The 17,635-nt window shown below is 49.8% G+C and overlaps 7 protein-coding genes across 7 annotated transcripts; 4 read left to right on the top strand and 3 right to left on the bottom strand.

Moving 5' to 3' along the window:
• Positions 1-654: 654 nt before the first annotated feature.
• VE01_10200 (uncharacterized protein) lies at positions 655-2,270 on the bottom strand. Its single transcript, XM_018279605.2, has 3 exons — positions 2,248-2,270; positions 953-2,198; positions 655-901 (listed from the first exon to the last, which is right to left on the bottom strand). Exons 2-3 carry the CDS (start codon positions 1,601-1,603, stop codon positions 836-838), a joined length of 717 nt encoding a protein of 238 aa, XP_018125464.1. The 5' UTR covers positions 1,604-2,198; positions 2,248-2,270; the 3' UTR covers positions 655-835.
• A 677-nt stretch (positions 2,271-2,947) lies between these two features.
• On the top strand, positions 2,948-5,882 carry VE01_10199 (uncharacterized protein). Its single transcript, XM_018279604.2, has 2 exons — positions 2,948-5,206; positions 5,262-5,882. The coding sequence occupies exons 1-2, from the start codon at positions 3,159-3,161 to the stop codon at positions 5,623-5,625; spliced, it is 2,412 nt and encodes an 803-aa protein (XP_018125469.1). The 5' UTR covers positions 2,948-3,158; the 3' UTR covers positions 5,626-5,882.
• A 124-nt stretch (positions 5,883-6,006) lies between these two features.
• Positions 6,007-8,033, top strand: VE01_10198 (uncharacterized protein). Its single transcript, XM_018279603.2, has one exon. It carries the CDS (start codon positions 6,554-6,556, stop codon positions 7,811-7,813), a length of 1,260 nt encoding a protein of 419 aa, XP_018125484.1. The 5' UTR covers positions 6,007-6,553; the 3' UTR covers positions 7,814-8,033.
• VE01_10197 (uncharacterized protein) lies at positions 8,034-10,017 on the top strand. Its single transcript, XM_018279602.2, has 11 exons — positions 8,034-8,413; positions 8,470-8,545; positions 8,593-8,627; positions 8,680-8,768; positions 8,822-9,039; positions 9,096-9,151; positions 9,201-9,286; positions 9,339-9,352; positions 9,410-9,483; positions 9,536-9,606; positions 9,657-10,017. The coding sequence occupies exons 1-11, from the start codon at positions 8,370-8,372 to the stop codon at positions 9,755-9,757; spliced, it is 864 nt and encodes a 287-aa protein (XP_018125466.1). The 5' UTR covers positions 8,034-8,369; the 3' UTR covers positions 9,758-10,017.
• Positions 9,938-11,087, bottom strand: VE01_10196 (uncharacterized protein). Its single transcript, XM_018279601.2, has 2 exons — positions 10,907-11,087; positions 9,938-10,833 (listed from the first exon to the last, which is right to left on the bottom strand). Exons 1-2 carry the CDS (start codon positions 10,976-10,978, stop codon positions 10,123-10,125), a joined length of 783 nt encoding a protein of 260 aa, XP_018125465.1. The 5' UTR covers positions 10,979-11,087; the 3' UTR covers positions 9,938-10,122.
• Positions 11,088-11,200: 113 nt separating this feature from the next.
• On the bottom strand, positions 11,201-13,842 carry VE01_10195 (uncharacterized protein). The gene is made up of 2 exons (XM_018279600.2): positions 13,179-13,842; positions 11,201-13,100 (listed from the first exon to the last, which is right to left on the bottom strand). The coding sequence occupies exons 1-2, from the start codon at positions 13,607-13,609 to the stop codon at positions 11,867-11,869; spliced, it is 1,665 nt and encodes a 554-aa protein (XP_018125468.1). The 5' UTR covers positions 13,610-13,842; the 3' UTR covers positions 11,201-11,866.
• Positions 13,843-14,440: 598 nt separating this feature from the next.
• VE01_10194 (uncharacterized protein) lies at positions 14,441-17,269 on the top strand. The gene is made up of 2 exons (XM_018279599.2): positions 14,441-14,684; positions 14,755-17,269. The coding sequence occupies exon 2, from the start codon at positions 14,931-14,933 to the stop codon at positions 16,242-16,244; it is 1,314 nt and encodes a 437-aa protein (XP_018125467.1). The 5' UTR covers positions 14,441-14,684; positions 14,755-14,930; the 3' UTR covers positions 16,245-17,269.
• Positions 17,270-17,635: the final 366 nt, after the last annotated feature.

The raw sequence follows: 17,635 nt of genomic DNA, 5'->3' as shown, positions 1-17,635 counted from the left end.
ACAACACCCGGACGGCAATTGACCACGTCTCAAGCCTGGCCAAAACGAAACAGCCTGAATCGCACAACATATTGAAATATCGGAATATTGGAATATGAAGGGCCCACTCTCGTGACGGATTCGTCTCTCGCCCGAGGCGCTTATTGACTGCTAACAAGCCACAGTCTATGCGGAATTACTAGGATTTTGAAGCGCTGACCATGGGTGGTCTATCAACAGTGCGTAAGGCGTCGTCTCCTCATGTTAGAAACGATGCACAGGTTCATCGCTAACCTTCCCGCCGGCCATAATGTGCCATATACCGGGGAGGTTCGTCCTGTGCCTTCATTGTGGCTCAAGGTTGGCGATGACCGTAGGATCTGTATGATTCACCTTCCCGCACCGGGTAGTCTCCTCGGGTCAGTGGTACAGACAGCTGATGCTGGTTTCTGGTTCCTATATCACTCATCTTCCTGTATTGGAGGGTTTCCTTGGGGTTGTGATACAGACAGGTCGAGCGCCATTCCTCAGCCTCACGATTTTAACTACACTGTCTAGACCTCAGTAGGTTTGACAAATCTCAGAAGCTACTCCCGCTACAGCAAGTGATACAACTTCTAGAAGAAGCTATAAAAGGCGAAAGCTGAAGAATAAGGCCGTCGAAATATAATCACCGTGTAGATTTGAATCAATGACTTATTTGTTTGCTATATACAATAACACATGCAACTACCCTATTTGCCGCCAACTGTCACACCTTTCGCCGAAATACGACCAAAAGTCGTATTTCTTCGAACATCGTATCGCAATGATTCTTGGTCCCAAACCACAGCGCAAAGCATTCATCTCGAAGGTACTATGGGGCCCAGACGGCGGGACCCGGGCAGGTATAGGTGGTTGCGGTGCTGGAGTAAATATCAATCTATAACACACGGTCAGTAAGGCTTACAGATCATAGCTCGGTGTTACTCACGTTGACGCCCGGGTCACTCGCGCTGGCGTAGCTCGGAATCGCAGTCAGGTAACTTGCATCTGGTGACTTTCCACCACCTCCGGAGATGACAATTTGCGCACACTCAGGGTAGAACTGCGGAGTATTCGACTGATGAAGAGCCAGCAGCTCGTGTCTAATGAGGTAGTTTCCGTTTGCGATTGCGGCTGGGATAGTGCTCTCCCAGTACAGCTGGGCCATTACTACGGCAGTTCCCCAGCTCGTTCCGGTTAGAGGTGGTGCGGTCATGCCCATCTGATCGATCTTGAACCAGCCAGCCCCTGACCCATCACAGGAGGCGAAATCGCCGGCACACTTGAATAGCCAAACCATGACGGGTCCCTGTGCGTGTGTCCACTGCGACCAGAGAGCTCTAACCTTTCCGCCGGCCTTGACCGGGGCTGAGAGCGGTGCGGATGTTCCACCATTGCATCGCATCTTTGAATCGGAAACTGACAGCACGGGGTTGTAGTCTGACCACTGTCGTTCAATAGTCGGTGGCCCATTTGCTGGGCTGAAGCCTTGGTAACCTGGATAGGCCACGCCATCGATTACATAGCTGGTAACTGCACCATGAGCGGCAGCTTTCGCAGCCAGCAGAGCTGCAACGGTAAACAGGCTAGGGACAATCATTTTGATATAATCTTTGTGGATTTTGATATTATCTGCTGCGTTATTGATGCAATCTGTCTCTGAAGCACAGCAGACCAGTGGGAGGTTTCTCACTTTTATATACGCCCCATGGCCAGAACCCCTTTCAATTCCCCACAGTCGACACTTGTCGGCATACTTCCTATGATCCTAAAGCTCTTTATTTTACTATGCGCGTGATATAATTGCTGCCCGAAACCTGTTTAAAGAGGACAAAATATATTGCAGTCAAGAGCGATCTTCTCCCTTTTCGTTGCGGAGACCGGGCCGTGCTATCAATCCGCGACGACACCGCCTCGCAATCTTGGGAACCAAGGTGGTTCCGAGAACATGATTGGATGACTCGGCACTTTTGTAGAATAGGCAAATAGGATTAATTCCAAAACATGGAGATTTAAAGCTTGTCTTGTCTTCTGATGGTTGAAGGATTTAACACAGTGCGATGGCGGCACATAGCAACCGTTCGTACGCGGCCGAAATGGGCAGTGATAGTCAGATATGCTACCAGGAAGAAATCCAAATAGGGCGAGGTTTATGAGGAAGAAGAAAGAGAAGGATGATCTAGTGTTTAATTGGTCTTCTATGGGTTAAACTCCGCGAGTTTAAGAAGTGGAGTTGGTGGTAACCTGTCATTCATCAGATCTCCAAGGTGACTCTGTTGCCTGATACTTGCGCCGTCCATAATATGTCTGACGAAGTGGCTGTGGAAATTTATAATATAATCGGGGCTTTGATTCATAAGGCCTGTGACTATTATGAAATTGCCTGTTAACACGCAAAATCAGTTGCTAAGAAGTTAATATTAAAAAATATTAAATAAATAAACCTACCAACTTCAATTTTAATATCAATCTATAACAGTCACGTGTCGAGCGAGAGCACCCGCAAGAACGCATATTTGACCGCTATCGTAGGTCTCTTCAATGGTTTAGCTTTCTTAGTCCCACTACCGCCCAGATTGGGAGATATATCTCGTGTTGGTAAAGAGTAAAGCGCGTCGGGAGTGCTGGAATACTTGGAGTTGGCAGCAGATTGAAGCACCAGGAGAGATGGACTTTAGAGAATTATGACCCACTGGATGAGGAGAATGGCCTAGAAGTACAAATTATTAGGATAGTTATTGTTCGATTACTGCTTCAGAGCTAGGTAATACACGAAACGATATGAGTTAATGATATAGTCGTCTTATAGTCGTCTTCAGCATTTTGTGGGTTTCCTGTGTTGTGTGTGGCGACTCGTTGATTCATCACACCAGCCACACTTCTCCCCGTCCACTCAAGCCACACTACGTATCTATGAACACAAGGCTTCGTCAACCTTGATAACCCTCCCACTTCCACCCACCACATTCATATTGTACTGCTTCATACCTCTACCTCTCCTACATATTACGATTAGAATACGATACTCCCGCGTTTTATATTTTCGACAATATCAACGATACCCTTGAGCTGGATGCTGTCTCATTCGCGCACTATACAGCCTGAGAGCTGAACGGCCGGCTCCGCAGCCTCGTGGCTACTACATCACCACCATCATGAGGACTCCCAGGGTCTTCCTTCTCCTTACCTTCGTCCTCGCCTCTTTCACGCTTCTGGTATTATCCTTACAATCCTCTTCTAAACCGATCGAACATACCGAAAACCAGGCGAAGGCGGATAGTAGCGGGGTGCTGAGCACCTTCTCGTTCAACTCGCCACTTTCGCTCTTCCCACCGAATGCTATCATTAGCTTGACCGACGACAATACGACTTCTTTCCTTGCTCGACCTGCAGCATTTGGACCTCCTCTACCAACTACAGGCTTGAGCGGGCAGCTCTGGGTCGGAAGTGGGTTTGGCGACGACAGCCTTCGACATGGCATCATATCAACGGGCGGGGAAGGCGAGCTGGGTTGCAGCGACGTCATGCCCGACGGAAATAATATTGTCGCGCAACCCCTCGACAACCTGTTAACATCTACCACACCACATAACAGACACAGAAGGAACGCGGTAGCAAGTGCCGCAGCGGACGATGGAACTGACGACAACCGTTATAACGCGGCGTCTGACGCCACGGTCGACCGGCGGATGGTCTCTGGCTGGCCACTCAAGAGCAGCACGAACTCCGGCGCCAGTCACGCTGATATACAATCTATTCAAGAAAGCGCTGAAATTGCAGGAAAGGTCGTCATGCTGAGCAGAGGCGGCTGTGGTTTCCTCGAGAAGGTCGAATGGGCACAGCGAAGGGGTGGTATTGCTGTTATTGTGGCGGATGACACCCGTGGAGGTCCATTAATCCAAATGTATGCACGCGGCGACACATCAAACGTTACGATACCGTCTGTATTTACATCGCATACCACGGCCCATCTTTTATCGTCTTTGATTCCCCCCGGTACATATATCGAGGATGCAACCAACGACGACGGGAATTCAATGCTCAAGGTTAAACACTCCAAGAAACCAAAGCGTAAGGAGAAGAAAGGATCGAAACAGCGCAAGTCTCGAAAGGCATCGACTGGTGCGGTGCCAAAGGGTTATACTGTCTCCTCAAAAATGTTGACTGAGCCCCCCGCCTTGGCACAGTCGCGACGTGACTCTTGGCTCGGGCGTCTGATTTGGAGCTCTAAGCCAACTCAGCCGGCCAAGAAAGATGTTTTGGATTGGGTCGTAGTTGATGAGTGGGATGACCAGAAAATCCCCATGACAGATTCAAAGGCAGAGCGCAAGGGCAAAGTAGCCGCGAGAGCCACTCCCAAGGACGAATTCGTTGGTGTTGATGACTGGAGGGATCCCGACTTCATCAAAAACGCTGGCACCGATAACTCGAAACCATGTGAAGAAGCACAAGGAAGTTCTGGCAAAGTTAAAAACAAGTCTCCCATTGAAAGGTTGTATACTCCTGCCAACAACGAAGAGAGAAAGTCAAATTCCGACCGCAAGACCGAAAATCTCAGTGCCGAAAAATCCGACTTATCTTCCAAGCTATTCGGCGACGGTGATGAAAATGGCATCAAAGGAACCGGCATGGAAAGCGAAGATGACGACCGTGGACCTGACGACGACAATGGACATGAGGGCCTATGGGTAACTTTGACCCAAACTAGCGGGGCCACTCCATTCTTCGATACTCTACTAGTGCTAGTTGTTAGTCCACTCGTTACCCTGACGGTAGTCTACACCCTTCTGCTCGTCAGATCGCGGATTCGACAGCGCCGATGGCGCGCTCCCAAGTCTGTGGTCGAGAGGCTCCCAGTACGCACGTATCGGACGATCCCTACAACTTCCAGCAACCAGTCACGGCAACCTTCACCTTCAAGTTCGTCTCCGACAACTCCTCTGCTCCAACGATCTCCTTCAACTCCCCGGCCGCGCTCTAGAACAACCTCTACTCCCCCTGAACCGATAAGCTTATCTCCAACGAATTCAGACGAGTTGGAAACGCCCAAGCCACGCCGCGCAAATGAGCACGAGAAGAAGGGCGACTGGAAAAAATATATGGGTAGGCAGATTGAGTGCGTGGTGTGCCTTGAAGAATACGTGGATGGCGTAAGCAGGGTTATGAGTCTCCCTTGCGGCCACGAATTCCACGTCGAGTGCATGTGAGTCTTTTTCCTCCCTCCACGCAACTCGAGTTTTGAAGCTAACGACAACTAGTACCCCATGGCTCACTACGCGCCGCCGGACATGCCCAATCTGCAAAGGCGATGTCGTTCGATCGCTAGCTCGAGGTGGATCCTCTAGCTCTACCCCGCGGTACGAGCCTTACCGTGACGATAGCGACGAGGATGAGGACGACCTGCAGTCTCAAGTGGTAAACACTTTGAATGAGTCTCCTGCCGCAGGTCGTCCAATTTCTCCGGGAGCTACAGCCGACGCTGACGTTGAACGTGGTGTCGCTTCTCCCATCGCGTCGCCTGCGCGAAGCTCGGGTACGAATGGCAGCTGGCTCTCTAGTATTGCGGCGCGGCTTGGGATATCGTCGTCGCCCCCATCGTCAGAAGAAGATCGCACGAGGTAGATCCTCTGCGTTATGATCGGTAATGAGTGTCTGGCGTTGTTCTTGATTGTACCTACATCGAAGAGGAGGCTGTTCTGGTTGGCATCGGAAGGGGAGTCTTTTGGGAGGCGTCATGTTTTGTAACTTTCCGCTCAGTGGTGTCATGCGAACCTTAGTAATCCATCACCAAGTAATACATCTCCAGCATTAATGATCCATTTGATGACCCTATTTGTTTTTTATCTGTTAATCCTATTATCCGCAACGTTGATCGATCCATAAAATGAGAATTCTTTGCGATCAAGACCGTTCGACTCCACATAAAAGGCCTACACTGCCCCTGGGAGGATGCTCTTTCCTGTACTCCGATGACAAAGCTGCATAATAGTAGGCCAATCTACAGAACAGCATACCCACAAATAGTTTAGGTATCACGCATTAACCAAGCATTTTTTGTGTCTCAAACACAAAGTAAATTTCTACGTAACCTATGTAGGCAGCCATGACGATTCACTTGACGGGTTTGGATATTCATTGGATCTGATTAGAGTCCACATGGTTATTGCTCTTAGCGCTGATTAACCGCCACCCAGTGTACGAAGTACCAGGTCACTACTACACTCACCCACCATGGGGACTGAACTGGGACTTTGGTACGCACCTTTAAGGGGACACACAACCACCAGACGACCAACCCACCAGCCTTGCAGGGGTTGATAGCCAAATTCATTTCCACCTTCGACTATCCCTCGATTCCTCACAATCCCCTCAAGTTCTCCTTTTTGTCGCGTTTTCATTGCTTTTCCATTCAAGACAGCGACTATATATACACGACATATACCATATACAGCATATACGACACATACAGCACATACAGCACATATAGCACATACAACACACGCTTCGCCCCTTCGCCGGTCAAGCCCCTCATGACAGCTGTCTTGGCGTGATGGCAAAATTGGGAGACATGATTAGCACGATACGCTGGCGCAACGTGGTCCTCGTACTCGTCGTGTTGACAGCGCTTCACTTCATCTTTATCGACGACACGCTACGGAATTCATATTCGTCCTACAATGTCCCCGACAAAGAGCATAGCGCCGTCAGCGAGCCGGCTAAGGTGCCCGAAGGCAATGCGCCCGTAGATGTTGGGAAGACGGCCCCCGAATTGGCGAAACCCCCTGCGCCGTTGGTGGCGGGAGACAGCAAGCCGGCTGACCCCAAACCTACATCTGCTACGAAGCCTGCGGATGCCAAACCGAGCGGCGGCGAGTTTTATGCGGATGCTGGAGCGGCCGCGGTGGCTGGCGCGAATAAGGAAACCCCAGCAGAACCGACAGCGCCAGCAGCGCCCGAAACAACATTTACACCCGCGCCTTTCGACTCGGGCGATAAAGACGAATATCTCGCGATCTGCGTTTCGGTCAAGGACCAGTACCTCGATCTCCTCGAGTGGTTGACGCACCACTACCACCACCATAATGTCCGACGATTCTATCTGATGGATGACGGGTCCACGCCAGTGCTTGCCACGCTGAACTTCAGCAGCGCGGTCGACCCGAAGGCCATTACCCACCGCTACTACCACCCCGCGACTCGCCTATTTAAGCACCAACAACTCGTCGCCTACGATGAGTGCATCGCGCTCTTCGGACACAAGCATAAGTGGATGGCCTTTCTCGATGCCGACGAGTTCCTTGAAACTCGCGGCAAGGACACTCTGCACGGCATGCTCAAGGAGCTCGACAGCGACGAGAAGATCGGCGCGCTCGCCATCAACTGGCAGATCCACACCTCGTCTGGCCTCTTGAAGCGACCCGCCTCCTCGCGCAAGTCCTTCGTGACCTGCATCGAGAACTACGACAACCCTGGCCACGACCCGGGATTCGGCAAGGAGAACGAGCACATCAAGACGATTGTCAAGACGAAGTCGTACAACAGGCCGCTCAACCCTCATAAGTTCGAGCTCAAGGACGGGGCGCGTACGGTGGGCGAAAACGGCGATAACGTGGACCGCTTCGCATGGCGCGTGCCGATTACGAGGGATCGCATCTCGGTGCACCATTTTGCGTCGAAGAGCAGGGAGCAGTTTGAGGCGAAGATTAGTCGCGGGAATGGGATGGGGGATCCGAAGGGGTGGGAGTGGTGGAATCACACGGAGAGTCTGCCGGATTACAAGTGCGAGGAGATGACGAAGTATGACCCGTAAATGTCGCTGGAGTGATGGGGGAGAAGGGTGACTTGGATACCGATTTATAATTTTGCGATATTCCGAGAAGTTGGACGGGTCTCATTTTGGCTAGGAGTTTATTTTGGATACTACTGGGGATGATGAGATAATTCATTTAGACTGTATACATAGTCCGAAGTGCCTGTCACGTCACTGTGTTTATGATATTATACAAATACAAAGCACATACTTGTACAATACTCTTTCTTCGTTGGATTTCTCTTTTGCGCACATGCTCACTTTCATCCCAGCAATCTCCAAGCCGTGGCGCTATCACGATGATGGTATCAAGGGTGTCCCTGAACCGCACTTTTTCAAGGAGGGTTGCCGGCGAATAGTCGCACCGATGCCCTATGGCCATGGTTATTCTAGCCCAACCCATGACGTATAGGCCTATGCGCACAGGTGATGGCACCGTGTGATCTGCAGCGAGCTCAACTTTCTTCACACTATATAAAGTTCATAAATTCTCCGGCCTGAAACACACAGACGCGTTGACAATTTACCAAGCTTCAGAATATTATAAGCTGCAAATATGTCTTTTGTGGAGAGGTCAACGGCCAAGGCCAAGGAGATCGCGTATGTTCAATGCACTGGTTTGGAATGGAATGCATTTGATACTTATATTTTAACAGGGCGGAGGATATCTCGAGGGCTAAGGAACTTGCTTTCAAGACGGCCAGCTCTGGCTCGTTCTGGTACCCCATCAAGGTGAGTGACTAGCCGCAGTGTCATTGGGCCAATCTGACTGTTCGCAGGGTATTTTTTACTTCGTGTATCACCGAAATCTATGGTAGGTTGCACGAGCATGTGTTAATTACCAGTACTGATGCATACCGATGCAGGAAGCCATTTACCTCCCGTCTCCTCTCCACCTTGACCTTGTCGGTTTCCGTGGTGTCCTTCATGTTCATCTTCACCTATATCCCCCAAGGTATGTGATACTTGCCCAATATTTTACCTCCGGTGTATTCTAACAGTACCCAGTCACGATTCTATTCTTTACCAGCGGACCACTGGCTCCGTTCTCAGCGATCTTGCTCATCCTCAGCGAGAGCTCGACTATCATCAACATGCTCGCCAGGTCATTCCTGATCCGCGAAGCTCTTGACGACACCTTCGATGCCGTCCTCTTGACCAAGAACGAGGATGTATTGGTGTCTGGTGGACGTAAACTCAACAAGAGCACCGATCCGATCAGCCGGGTATGTATTAACAGGCCCCTCTTTCTCGCTATGTATGCATGCTGACGGGCCCGAAGCTTGGTGCTACCATTAAAAACCCGTTCCACAACTTTACGCCGAAGGCAATTATCAGGTGCGATTTTCACTTTTGTAAGGATTGAGGCAGAAGCTAATAGACGCAGATACGTCATGTATCTACCGCTCAACTTCATTCCAGTAGTGGGAACAATCACGTTCCTAATCCTACAGGGCAGAGGCCGCGGAACATGTAAGTCGAAATCGCCATTAGGGATGTGAATAGTACTAACGCACTTGTCCAGATGCACACTCACGCGTAAGAGCAGTCCATTGGATTCTTGGGGTTTCCAGGTCAATTGCTAATATGTGATAGTATTTCCAACTCAAGAAGATGAGTGCTTCCAGCCAGAATAAGTTTGTGCAAGATAACGCCGGCCCTTACACTGCGTGAGTAGTTACCCCCCACGCGGATATGGATTTTCAGCTGACTGTTTTGAAGGTTCGGCATTGTTGCTTCGCTGCTGGAGATGGTCCCAATTGCGTCGATTTTCTTCTCGTTCACAAACACAGGTGAGTTCTTAACTTAGTTCTCAAAGTAAAAAACGCTAATCACTTCATAGTTGGCGCCGCGCTATGGGCCTCTGATATCGAGAAGAGCGAAAATGGGATGGATGATATTGCCAATCCGGATTCCATGGAGCTTAAAGCTAAGGGGGAGTAGAGAGACAAGATGATATCGTTTCATCGTTTCTTCGCTGGATGAATGGTTAATAGACAGGGTGAGCTTTTGGATCTGATCGAGAGATTTTATAATCAGTGGTCGGGTTGGAGTCGTTCTCTAGACCTCTTATATGCTGGATGAATATATTGGCAGATATAGTATGTATCAGATGGATAAATGGAGCAATGTGGATATGGGATTTCCTATTTCTAGGTAGAAATTAGCAGAGCCTGAGGTAATATCAAGACATTCAAAGTCGATTACATATTTCGAGAGTGAACAGCTTCAGTCTTGAATATGCAGTTGTCTTAACACCTCTATTATACTTCATCTACACCCTCAACCCATAACGCACCGTGGCACGCTTACTCCCCCTTTCCACCCACATACCTAAACACTCCTCCAAACCATACCTTACAACCTACCCATTTCCTCCCTCTATCCCCCAACACCTCCAAATCCTCCTCAGCTACAGCCCTCTCTCCCACCTCCCCCACAACCTCAAAACCCAACTTCCTCCCCTCCTCGACCACCTCCTCAATACTATAAACAAAACTCACCCCTCTAACCTTCTCCCCACTCTCCACATCCACAAACCCCGCCTGGCCCCTCCTCCCCATCTCCTCATGCATATTAGTTACCAACAAGTACCCTCCCTCCTTCTTGAGAAGTTTCTTTACAGACTCGAAAAATACGATAAGGGGTAAATGCTCAAGCACAAGCGTTGATAACACGCCCTCCGCACCGCAAGCCTCCACCGGCGGCCCCGCGCCTGATAGCGCGTCGAAGACGTGGAATCCCGTGGAGAGAATGGGCGCGGTGCTACCAGTAGTGATGACAGAGCAGCGCTGCCGTGCGATGTCGAGCATGGAAAGAGAGAGATCGAGGGCCTGGACGGATGATATGTTGGTGCTGGAAAGGGGGAGTAGGAGCTTAGCGGTGTTACGGCCGGTGCCGCAGCCTAGCTCGGTGATTTTGGCATTTCTGGAGGGGAGGAGAGAGAGGAAGTGAGTGAGGAGAGGGGGTAGGCAGAGGTCGTCGGTTGTCTGGAGGATGTTGCCGTCGGTGTCGTAGACCTAGGGGATTTGTTAGTGTTGGGGTTGAGTGTAAGGGAGCATTGGTGGGGGGGGAAGGGGGGGTAGACCATACTTTCGCCCAGCGGTTGTAGAGCTCAACGGTGCCAACGGAAGTGATTTGTCTGGTGGGTTTGGGGGACTCCATGGTTGTCTTGTCGTGGTTGGTGGGTTTTGTTATGTACGATGAGGTTGTCGGCGTCAATTATAGGCCGGCGATGGTAGTGAGTCAGACCGATGCCAAGTGTGTTAGACTCGAGGCGTTGAACCCGCAGAAGTCCTTTCAACTGACTTTGTCGATCAATTGTATATAGAACAATGCATAATGTATCTGTATTTGAAGAGAGTTTGCTTTGTAGTTTTATTTGTACGTAATGTTTGACAACCTATCCGTTCCACTCCGCATTTTGATTTGAATTTCCAACGTCCAAACCATGACAAGATAGCAAATATATCTGGATATTTTTGTAAATGCAAAGCATAACCTTTCTAGTTTATCTATCTACCGTTAAATATGAAAATATTGAGGTTTATAGCAAGAGGACTAGAGGGGTCTATATTGAAGGCCAAATGCTCCCCACTGATAAAGAGTGGAAGGTAACTATAATCCCCCGCTGCCAATAAGCTATATTCAGCATTAGAATGAAATATCCTTGAAGATGTTCAGTATCCAGTGAACATTATAACTGGCCACCTCCAACGTTGTTTCCTTATGCCGTATCACCTTACAGTGCGGGGTAACCCGCACTCGGTATTTCGCGGCGTTTGATCGAGTGGGGTAAACTATCTCCAGCAATCTTTGATGCCAATTAGACACAAATTTCGGAGTAATCACCCCGACTACAGCGCACGCAGGGTATGCGAGCCGATTCGATACCATTTGCAAAAAAAATGGTTGAGGAATCGCAGTCGCTGGTGAGACTGTCCACCTCCGCTGGATCATAGGGTGCTAGACGTCCGTAGCAAATTATCTGCTGTTGCGGCGTCGATATGGCCTGGCTTCCCCTATAATTTGGCAATTAGGCTTGGGTGTTTACTACACCTTCGCCCCCGCAAGTAGGTCGTCATGTTCTTTCCCTGCCGCTTTATTGGCTTCTTTCAACTCAATATTATCTTCTACTCGGGGGGTCACAAGACCGCTTTCCGCACTGGCCTCTTTTTCCTCCGGCCTCGTAAGTCCTCTATCCTTGATCAAAAAGCAGAGCAGAAAGCACGCCCCCATTAGCGGCACCCACATAATAAACACGCTCCTTGAACCCGCGAGATAGGCGTCCAGGACCTCATCCCTCTGCGTCTCCGTTAGCGAGCTCATGTTTGGAACACTCAACGTAGATTCCAGAATCGAGTCTCGGAAGCTCATTGGGATCGTAGTGGACGCCGAGATTTTCTTAGTCAGCGAGTTTGAGAAGACGGAAGCTGAGAGAGCAAGGCCAATGGCGCCACCGAGCGAGCGGAGGAAGTTGCGGAGAGAGATGACAACGGCGCGGTCGTGTTTGCGGCTGTGAGCCTGGGCGGCGACGAGGGTGGGCTGGAAGACGTTTCCTACACCTGCTCCTTCAACTACTAGGATGATGACGATCTGCCACTTCGGCATTGTGCGGTTGAATAGGAGAATGAGGCCTGAAGCGACGAACCAGAGCGTGTAGCCCGTCCAGATGACTTCGCCGTATCGTTTACAGCGCGAGACATATTGCCCGCTTAGGATGGAGAAGATAGACTGCGAAGCAACGAAGGGAATAGTAAGAGCAGCAGCCGTGAGTGGCGAGTACTGGCGCGCGTTCTGGTAGTAGATTGGAAGGTAGTACATGTGAGAGTAGTAGACGATGCCGAACAAAAAATTCTGGATGAGAATAGCGAAGAGGGCAGGCTCGCGGAAGAGACGTAGCTGGATCATGGGCATGAGGGCGATTTTCCACTCGACAAGGATGAAGATCACCATGCAGACACCGCCGAGAGAGAGCATGGAGATCACCATGGGTGAGGCCCAGAGGAAGTACGTTCCGCCGCCGGAAACTGGGATGAGAAGGAGGAGGATGGCGCTGGTGCTGAAGATGATGCCATAGAAGTCGATAGCGCGGACTTTATTTTTTCGGTCTCCGGTGACTACGCTTTTGGGCAGGATGAAGGCGACCATTATCCCTGAGAGGATAGCCAATGGGCAGATGCACCAGAATAGGCCACGCCATGTTGATTTCTCAACGAATGCACCGGCAAGGAAAGGTCCTATAGTGTTTCCAAGGCCTATACAGCTTCCTAGGATGCCTTGATATCTGTATATCAAATTAGTCTGCTACCCGCAATTGACTCAGTGCAAGGCGACAAGGTATTGTGTGTGCATTGGAACTCACTTTCCACGGTCTTCAAGGGTCACGAGATCAGAGACAATGATCATAGCCAAAGCCCCGATCCCACCGCTTCCAATACCTGCTATTCCTCTAAAGGCATACAACTGCGGCCCCGTCTTCGCAAAACTGCAAAGCAGATCGCCAAAGGCTAGAAGCCCGACACTTCCCAAGAAGACGACCTTGCGGCCAAAAATATCAGAGAACCGGCCATAAAGAACCTGAAACACGGTGTTTGCTATCAGACTGGAAGTACCTGCCCAAGCAATCGTCTTGGCACAGTTTAGATCGGCTCCGATTGTTGGCAATGCGATACCAATGCTATTCTGGTCAATGAAACTGATGAGTAGCGAGAAAGCTAAGCCAGCGAAGACGACGACCAACTTGCCTTTCGGCAGGATGTTGGTCTCGACGCGGAAGAGCTCATCTTGAGCCATTGCAAGTTCATCACATATGACCTTTCAAGTTCAAAATTGAGAAGAAATGACTGTTGAAGGAAATAAGTCAGAGATTCATTTCGGTGTAAAAAGATGATACCGATACCGCTAGCGCCACCGGGCTCAGACAATTTGAAGACCGACATTAACTATAGCACATTACATTTGTAAGGCGTCAGCACGAAACCACTAGGCGGTGCAAGCCAGTGCGGAGACTGATTCATGGATTGGTCCAACGTAAGGAACGCAATAATGAAGCAATTCTCACTGGGCCAGACCGCTTCCTGATCCCAGCTAGTTACTCGGAACCAGTCCGATTTTGCCGTTGTATCCGGGGGGTGGGGGAAGCAACACGGGACCTTATGTGTAACTCATCTGCCGGATTGCTAGAGGTTGTCACTAATGACTTGATATACAGCTATTGGAATGATATAAAGACGATATAAATGTCTCCATTGCCCCTTCAGTGGCAGACGTGAGATTAAAGGTAGGTAATTACGAGGCTGTCGTTATTTCTTGGTCACGTCGACATGAGGAAGGTTAATTGGCTACAGCCTGGTCTGGTTTAACTGTTGCTCACGACAAAAAGGGTTTGGCACATTTTATAAACAGATAAAGAGTCAATTCTGGTCGTTCGAGTCAATCAAATGACTGGCTGTGGTACCAATGTTTAGATCACGTGATAGATTTCCCATTTAGGAGGGCAAGCAATAATATAGCTAGGGCATCGTCGCTTCCTGATGTGACATAAATATATCATATAGGGAAGGGACGATTTTCGAATGTCAACAGAACAAGCCAGTGTATATAGGTCATAAAGCAGGTCTCATTAGGGAAGTCTGTTTATCTCCTCCTTGTTCTTGCCTTCTGACATGCATCCGGCGTTGCTCCCCATGCGGCCCGATAATTTTCCGCAATCCGTTTCTCCCTGACGTATCAACGAAGCTCTCGACTTCGGCCCGTAAAGTCCAGCCGAGGCTGCCAGATACCATACCTTTGTCCACGTTCCTCTGTTCACCGCCGGCACTACTCGACAGCACAGACAGTGAGAAAGTCTATATCTATGAAAGAATAGGTTCGTAGTCTCATAATACTGAACTCCTGCAGCCATATTTACCCCTAATTGCTAACGTGGCCATTATTAGCAGCTGTCTGTCACCTTGCTGCCCCGCGACGGCGCCTCGGACCCCGCCAAGGGAACCCCACCAAGCAACCTCACCCCCTCACAACTTCCTCCTGAAAGCCCCTCATCCACAAGCTTCACATTAGCTACGACCCCTTCTATTGTAACGAATAGAGCAATCATATAACCACGTCTACGATGTCCCTCCCAGGCGCATCTCAACGGCCGCGCATCTCTCGCTCGAACACTGCACAGCGCGCCGAGTACGACTACTTCTCCGACAACCCTCCACCAAAGCAGCTTGAGACTCATTCCAAGCTAGCTCAAGAATTCATCGAATACCATGCTGCTTCCAATAACCGCGTCGTCTTGATAACCTCCGGAGGCACTACTGTTCCCCTCGAGCGCCAGACGGTGCGCTTTATCGACAACTTCAGCGCTGGTACTCGCGGTGCCACGTCGGCCGAATACTTTCTCGAGGCGGGGTACGCGGTTATCTTCCTGCACCGCCAATTCTCCCTGCTGCCGTACTCGCGGCACTACTCCCATGCTACCGACTGCTTCCTCGACTTCCTTTCTGAGTCCGCGGACGGGACTGTCGTCGCGAACCAGGAGCACCAGGACAAAATGGTCCACGTACTCCGCAAATACAACGCCGCCAAGGCCAAGAACCTTCTTCTCACCCTTCCATTCACGACCATCACCGACTACCTCTTTATCCTACGCTCTGTGAGCCAGTTAATGCGCCCCCTCGGCGCCCACGGCCTCCTATACCTCGCCGCTGCCGTATCCGACTTCTTCGTCCCCCCCACCCGCATGGTCGAGCACAAAATCCAATCCACCGACGCTGTCAAGAACCGCGCCCCAGCATCCCCCGAAGTCTCCAACCTCGGCATTGTGGATCGCTCCCCAGGCCCCACCGCCTCTCCCCTCGATATCACCAACGACTCCCCCGGTTCCGAAGATGAAGTCTTCGACAACTTTGACTCATCACCGCGTGTGCCGCGATCCAAGCGGCTGATAGTCGATCTAGACCCCGTCCCGAAGTTCCTCAAGAACCTCGTCGATGGATGGGCACCTGAAGGCATGATCGTCTCCTTCAAGCTCGAGACTGACCCCGACATTCTTGTTCACAAGGCCGAGTACAGTCTTGAGCGCTACCAGCACCACCTGGTTATTGGTAACCTGCTTAGCACGCGTAAGTGGGAGGTGGTGTTTGTGAGCAAGGACCGCGCGGTAGAGGGGTCGCGCATGCGCGAAGAGTGGATCCGTGTCCCACGGCAGAGGAGAGGGACCGGAGTGAAAGATTGGACGGGGAAGGCAGCGCTGCTGACGGTGGGTGATAAATTGGGCGTAGCGGATCCGATTGAGAATGAGAGAGAGCACCCGAGTGACCCAGCGGACTTGATGGGCGAGCCGGAGATCGAAATTGAGGGCTTGATCATCCCGGCTGTGGCAGACATGCATACGGCGCATATTAAGGCCCATGGGAAGGTGGCGCCGGTCGCTTGACCTTCGTGTGGTTTGTTTGTATGATGCCGAGAGTGGGAGTGGTGTGGATTTATCTAAAAGCATGTTGTACTAATTAAAGAAAGATTTGCTGTCCTCTGTTTGGCATTTATCACAACATATATCACCCAGTTTATTTCAATTACATCTAACGTATTTCACGGGCGAGCGGGTCACACGAGCGAGCGGGTCACCAAAACACCAAAACGCGTCAACCTATCTGTAGTTAACAATGCCACAACCAACACAAGACCAATCCTCTAATCAAGAGGGTAGAATACTATTAGCTATTACAGCACTTAAAGAAGGCAATATTAAGAGTATTCGAGCTGCTGCAATGTCGTACGACGTCCCATTTGAGTCGCTCCGTGCACGACTTAACGGTGTTACTTCTCGACGCGACTCTACTCCTAACTCACGAAAATTAACTTTGTACGAAGAGTCAGCTCTTGTTCAATATATCCTTGACCTAGATTCACGTGGGTTTCCACCCCGGCCACAAGCTGTGCAAGAAATGGTAGACCTTCTACTCTCTGAACGAGGCAAGAGCCCTATTGGGATAAACTAGGCTACTAGCTTTATAAAGCGTCGTATAGAAATCAAATCGAAGTTTAGTCGGAAGTACGACTATAAACGAGCAAAATGCGAAGATCCTAAGATAATTAAAGGGTGGTTCTCCCTTGTATGAAACACAGTTGTAAAATACGGAATCTTAGAGTAAGATATCTACAACTTTGATGAAGCAGGTTTTGCAATGGGAGTTATTGCTACTACAAAGGTAGTTACAAGCTCGGAAGCAAAAAGTCGTCTAAAGACTATACAGCCAGGGAATAGAGAGTGGGTGTCAATTATCTAAGGTGTTAATTCGTACGGATGGGCCCTTCCGCCATTTATCATTTTCAAAGCACAGAATCACCTCTCTGCTTGGTACGAGGACTCAGGATTACTAGAAGACTAGGTGATTACGCTAAGTGAGAATGGGTGGACTTTAAATTCAATTAGGTACGAGTGGATTCAACATTTCGATCGACATACAAATGCTTGTATAGTCGGAACCTATCGCCTTCTTATTCTTAATGGGCATGAGAGCTACCTCTCTGCTCAATTTCAACACTACTGCACAGAACGGAAGATAATTACCCTCTGTATGCCACCACACTCGTTACATATTCTTTAGCCTCTTGATGTGAGCTGCTTTGCACCACTAAAGCTCTCGTACAGAAAGCAGATTGAAACCTTCGTACGAAACCGGCTAAACTACATCACAAAGCTCGAGTTCCTCTCTGCATTCAAAGAAGCATTCAAAGCTACATTTACAGAGCAGAACATTAAGGGCGGATTCCGAGCTATAGGGCTAGTTCCGTACGAACCATAGAATGTTCTCTCTTACTTAA

The sequence above is a fragment of the Pseudogymnoascus verrucosus genome, assembly GCF_001662655.1.
Source record: "Pseudogymnoascus verrucosus strain UAMH 10579 unplaced genomic scaffold scaffold_76, whole genome shotgun sequence".
NCBI classification, from domain to species: Eukaryota; Fungi; Ascomycota; class Leotiomycetes; order Thelebolales; family Thelebolaceae; genus Pseudogymnoascus; species Pseudogymnoascus verrucosus.
This window is presented reverse-complemented; position numbering and strand designations above follow the sequence as displayed.

What these genes read in the sequence shown, in the direction of transcription:
- VE01_10200 (XM_018279605.2), bottom strand. Translation starts at nt 1,603, where the DNA reads ATGATTGTCCCTAGCCTGTTTACCGTTGCAGCTCTGCTGGCTGCGAAA. An exon ending in CGAGTGACCCGGGCGTCAAC is followed by an intron (nt 902 to 952) that starts GTGAGTAACACC and finishes CGTGTGTTATAG; the next exon opens with ATTGATATTTACTCCAGCAC.
- VE01_10199 (XM_018279604.2), top strand. Translation starts at nt 3,159, where the DNA reads ATGAGGACTCCCAGGGTCTTCCTTCTCCTTACCTTCGTCCTCGCCTCT. An exon ending in GAATTCCACGTCGAGTGCAT is followed by an intron (nt 5,207 to 5,261) that starts GTGAGTCTTTTT and finishes AACGACAACTAG; the next exon opens with TACCCCATGGCTCACTACGC.
- VE01_10198 (XM_018279603.2), top strand. Translation starts at nt 6,554, where the DNA reads ATGGCAAAATTGGGAGACATGATTAGCACGATACGCTGGCGCAACGTG.
- VE01_10197 (XM_018279602.2), top strand. Translation starts at nt 8,370, where the DNA reads ATGTCTTTTGTGGAGAGGTCAACGGCCAAGGCCAAGGAGATCGC. An exon ending in GTGTATCACCGAAATCTATG is followed by an intron (nt 8,628 to 8,679) that starts GTAGGTTGCACG and finishes ATACCGATGCAG; the next exon opens with GAAGCCATTTACCTCCCGTC. An exon ending in ACGCCGAAGGCAATTATCAG is followed by an intron (nt 9,152 to 9,200) that starts GTGCGATTTTCA and finishes TAATAGACGCAG; the next exon opens with ATACGTCATGTATCTACCGC.
- VE01_10196 (XM_018279601.2), bottom strand. Translation starts at nt 10,978, where the DNA reads ATGGAGTCCCCCAAACCCACCAGACAAATCACTTCCGTTGGCACCGTT. An exon ending in TCTACAACCGCTGGGCGAAA is followed by an intron (nt 10,834 to 10,906) that starts GTATGGTCTACC and finishes CAAATCCCCTAG; the next exon opens with GTCTACGACACCGACGGCAA.
- VE01_10195 (XM_018279600.2), bottom strand. Translation starts at nt 13,609, where the DNA reads ATGGCTCAAGATGAGCTCTTCCGCGTCGAGACCAACATCCTGCCGAAA. An exon ending in ACCCTTGAAGACCGTGGAAA is followed by an intron (nt 13,101 to 13,178) that starts GTGAGTTCCAAT and finishes TTTGATATACAG; the next exon opens with ATATCAAGGCATCCTAGGAA.
- VE01_10194 (XM_018279599.2), top strand. Translation starts at nt 14,931, where the DNA reads ATGTCCCTCCCAGGCGCATCTCAACGGCCGCGCATCTCTCGCTCGAAC.